The 3,915-nt window shown below is 39.6% G+C and overlaps 1 protein-coding gene and 1 non-coding gene across 2 annotated transcripts; one reads left to right on the top strand and one right to left on the bottom strand.

The window, feature by feature from the left end:
• Positions 1-805: 805 nt before the first annotated feature.
• On the bottom strand, positions 806-1,471 carry LOC111906112 (uncharacterized). The gene has a single exon (XM_023901854.1). The coding sequence runs from the start codon at positions 1,469-1,471 to the stop codon at positions 806-808; it is 666 nt and encodes a 221-aa protein (XP_023757622.1).
• Positions 1,472-2,364: 893 nt separating this feature from the next.
• Positions 2,365-2,471, top strand: LOC111906121 (small nucleolar RNA R71). The gene has a single exon (XR_002855101.1). It is a non-coding gene; the product is annotated as a small nucleolar RNA R71 (small nucleolar RNA).
• Positions 2,472-3,915: the final 1,444 nt, after the last annotated feature.

A 3,915-nucleotide genomic window follows, 5' to 3' on the forward strand; every position in this document is an offset into this window, starting at 1 on the left:
TATAGTCGATCCAAACACGCCTCCCGGTAACCGTTCTTGTTGGAATTAATTTGTTATTTTTATTTAATACCACCATCATTCCTCCTTTCTTCGGTACCACCTGCACCGGACTCACCCACGGGCTATCGAAAATTGAGTAAATAATCCTGGCATCTAATAGTTTCACCACCTCCTTTTTCACAACTTCTTGCATGTTCGGGCTTAGTCTTCTTCGGTGTTGAACTATAGGTTTAGCCCCTTCATCTAAGTTAATTTTATGAGGGCAATAAGCTGGACTAATTCCCTTGATGTCGGTTATCTTCCATGCTATAGCACCTTGCCTCTTCTTTAGTACCCCCACAAGACTTTCTTTCTTATATTTGGCCAAATCAGCAGCTATAATTACAGGTTTTTGTTGACCCTCTTCAAGAAATGCATACTCCAAGTGACCTGGTAGTGCTTTCATCATAGTTTTCGTGTTCTGGACGTTGCACACGTCGAGTCCAATGAGGGGACTCGTCGAGTCCTGGGCAAATTTCGCGACTGATCAGGATTCCTTGGATGGACTCGTCGAGTACGTCGAGTCTACTCGGCGAGTAGACTGTTTAGTACTTTTGGTCAGCTCATTATAATCAACTTCCTCAAGCAGTCTCTCTATTTCCAGTAGGTCTCTTTCAGCATCGAATTCTTCATCAAAGGTGATGGTGGACTTGTTTGGTTCTTCATTATTCCATTCCTCCATTAATTCTTCCAACATATCAATCAAAAATGTTGTGTCATCACTATTCCTTGTGTGCTTCATGGCTTGATCAACCCTAAAGGTGATTCATTCATCCCCCACCCGTAGAGTAAGTTTGGAATCTTGCATGTCAACTATAGTGCTTGCGGTGTTAAGGAAAGGTCTTCCAAGAATGATCGGGACTCGAGGATCCACTTTCATGTCTAAAACTATAAAGTTCTTAGGAAATACGAACTTATCAACCTTCACCAATAGATCTTCGCATATTCCCCTTGGGAATGTAACCGTTTTATTTGCTAGGTGAACTGCCATTCGAATTGGCCTCGGCTCCAGGAGATCTAATTTCTTGAAAAATGAGTATGGCATGAGATTTACACTCGCCCCTGAATCAGCCAATGCATAGATGGTAGCTAGATTTCCGAATTGACAAGGTAAGGTTACGCTTCCCGGATCACCCTTCTTCTTCGGTAGTTTCTTCAACATGGCAGCTGAACAATTCTCATTTAGAACCACTTTCTTCACTTCTTCCATATTCTTTCTATTAGTTATAAGCTCCTTGAGAAATTTGGCATATTTTGGCATTTGTGCAACCGCTTCTATGAATGGTATATTGATTTGAAGAGCCTTTATGTGTTCTAGAAACTTCTGGTATTCTTCTTCATTCTTTTCTTGTCTAGCTCGATCTGGATATGGCAGTGGAGGCTGATATGGCTTAACAGGAGACTTAATTTTCTGATCAGGTGTTGAACTCATCGAGTCCAGATCCTGGACTCGGCGAGTAGTATCTAGGTTCAGCTGGGTCTGATTTTGGTTCTGCTCTTCTGCCTCCTTCTCTTGTACCAGCTTCGGATCTTCGTTCTGAATAGGGGCCAGAGGATTAATTATCTTCCCACTCCTAGTTGTTACAATATTTATATGTGCGCCACATGGATTGTTTTCGGTATTACCAGGAAGTTCTCCCAGTGCTCTTTGATTTATTTGTTGGGCAAGTTGCCCCAACTGCTTCTCAATGTTGTGAATAGATGCTTACTAATTCATTAACATTGTTCTTGTATCTTGTATTGCAGCATCATGGTCATTGTGTCTTTTCTCGGATGCAGCTACAAATTTAGTGAGCATTTCTACCAAATTTGGTTTCTTTTCTTGTATCGGCTCCTCCTTTTGGTAAAAACCCTTGCCTTTTGTCTATACTTCTCCTCCGTGGCCTTCTTGTACTCATCATAAGGAAGCCATTCTTTCTTAGGTTTTCGGCAGTCATCATCAAATCTATCACCACTAGAATAGCATACTTGCACTTTCTTATTCCCGTTCTCGTCCAAATCACAATCTCTAGTAAGATGAGGTCCATTGCAATTCTCACATCCTACCCGAATAGCATGAATTGTTGATCCATTTTATCCATCCTCCTATCCATGCTTTTCAACATTGCCATAACTGCCGACAAATCTTCTGAAGCTGCATAAGTTGGTCCCTTTGTCACATCATTCCTTGGGTTGTGGCATTCTCTAGAATGCTTAGAGAATTCCTCAATTAGTTGCTTTATCAGCGGAGGTGCCTTCTTTGTGATCGGTCCTTGCGAGTGAAGTAATTGCCTTGTTGTCACGTTTACTCCATCATAAAAAATGGAGACTTCTTGCTGACTATTAAGATCATGTTGTGGGCAATTCCTTAGTAAGCCTTTGTACCTCTCCCACGCCTCATAAAGTGATTCTCCAGCTTGTTGCTCAAAATTAGCTATAGCTTTCTTCAACTTGGATATCTTTGATGGCGGGCAAAATTGATCAATAAACTCTTCTTTCATTTTAGCCCCTGTGGTGATGGATCCTGGAGGGAGTGATTTTATCAAATCTTTTGCAACGCCTTTAAACGTGACCGGTAACATACAAAGAAAAATGGTGTAAAAGGCCACATGAGGAAAGTTAAAGTAATTGGCTATGTCATTGAACTCTTTTAGGTGCTTGTACGTGTCTTCGTGATCTTTTCCGTAGAACGGAATTTCATTAAGTTGGGCGAGGATGTGGCCTTTAAGTTCGAAAGTGGCTGTCGCGGGAATCACGGGTTGCACTAGTCCTGGTCCGGTATCATCACGTATCCTCTTATTCCATTCTCCCATTGGGACTTCATCGATGTTAGCCATGGGGTTAGCTAATTCAACTTCAAAGTCGCTTTCTTCCTCGGTTTCAGATTCATCCCTTTCGGTTTCGTACATGGTATCCTCCTTTTTCGGGTCTTCGTCCACCACTGAAGAGAAGTTGGATTCTCCTACTTTCTTGCCCTTTTTCTTCCTAAAGACAACTTTTAGATTCTTCAAAGGTGAGTTCTTTGAAGATGCGGATTCTCCAACAGGTTTGCCTTTGTTCTTCCTTAAAGCAGCTTACGGGACTTCAAGTGGTGGAATTAAAGGTTTATTGCCTCCTTTGGTCATAAACACTCTGCAATTAAAGCAAGAAAAACGCATAAAAAGAACAAAAACGAAACAGGAAGAAAATAATAACGAAACTGGAAATCAGCACTGAACTCGCCAAGTAGGTTCGATTGCACTCGGCGAGTACACTGCTTAAAAACCTAAAAACAAATAAGAACAAATAAATACTAAAACTTAACCTAATTACTGAATTACTGAAAAATAACTTTGTGCAAGATAAACTCACACAAAGGATCGATAAAACTAGAAATTAGAATTAATTTTTAAACCGTTCCCCGGTAACGGCGCCAAAAACTTGATGTGTGTAAAACCAACTCGTTTTATTCCTACTCTAAAAAATATAAATTAAACACACAAAGGCAGTGAACCTATCTTTTAGTGGTATAGTGAAATAAGTTGGGTGTCGAACTCGAGGAACGGAAATTAACCTAATAACTAATTTTAACCAACAAGTAATAAAAGTAAAAGGGTTTTCTCTAGTTTTACAAGACTAGAAACTTGGACACACTAACTAACACGCAATTAACTAATCAACTAAAACCAAGTAAGAATTCACCAAATTTAATAAAATGTTTCTGCTTAGGTTCAACTCATTCACTCCTATGGTTAATTTTATGGCAAAGCAATAGATTAATTATTATTGGTTACCGACTAAAGTGATTAGATTCGCATTCACTATTACCAATCCTTAGAATTTCAATTAATTTAAGCAGTGATCAAGTGTTTAAGCTAATTAATTTCCTAGTTCAGTTATTCGGATTAAATAAGACTT

The sequence above is a fragment of the Lactuca sativa genome, chromosome 6 (assembly GCF_002870075.4).
Source record: "Lactuca sativa cultivar Salinas chromosome 6, Lsat_Salinas_v11, whole genome shotgun sequence".
NCBI lineage: Eukaryota > Viridiplantae > Streptophyta > Magnoliopsida > Asterales > Asteraceae > Lactuca > Lactuca sativa.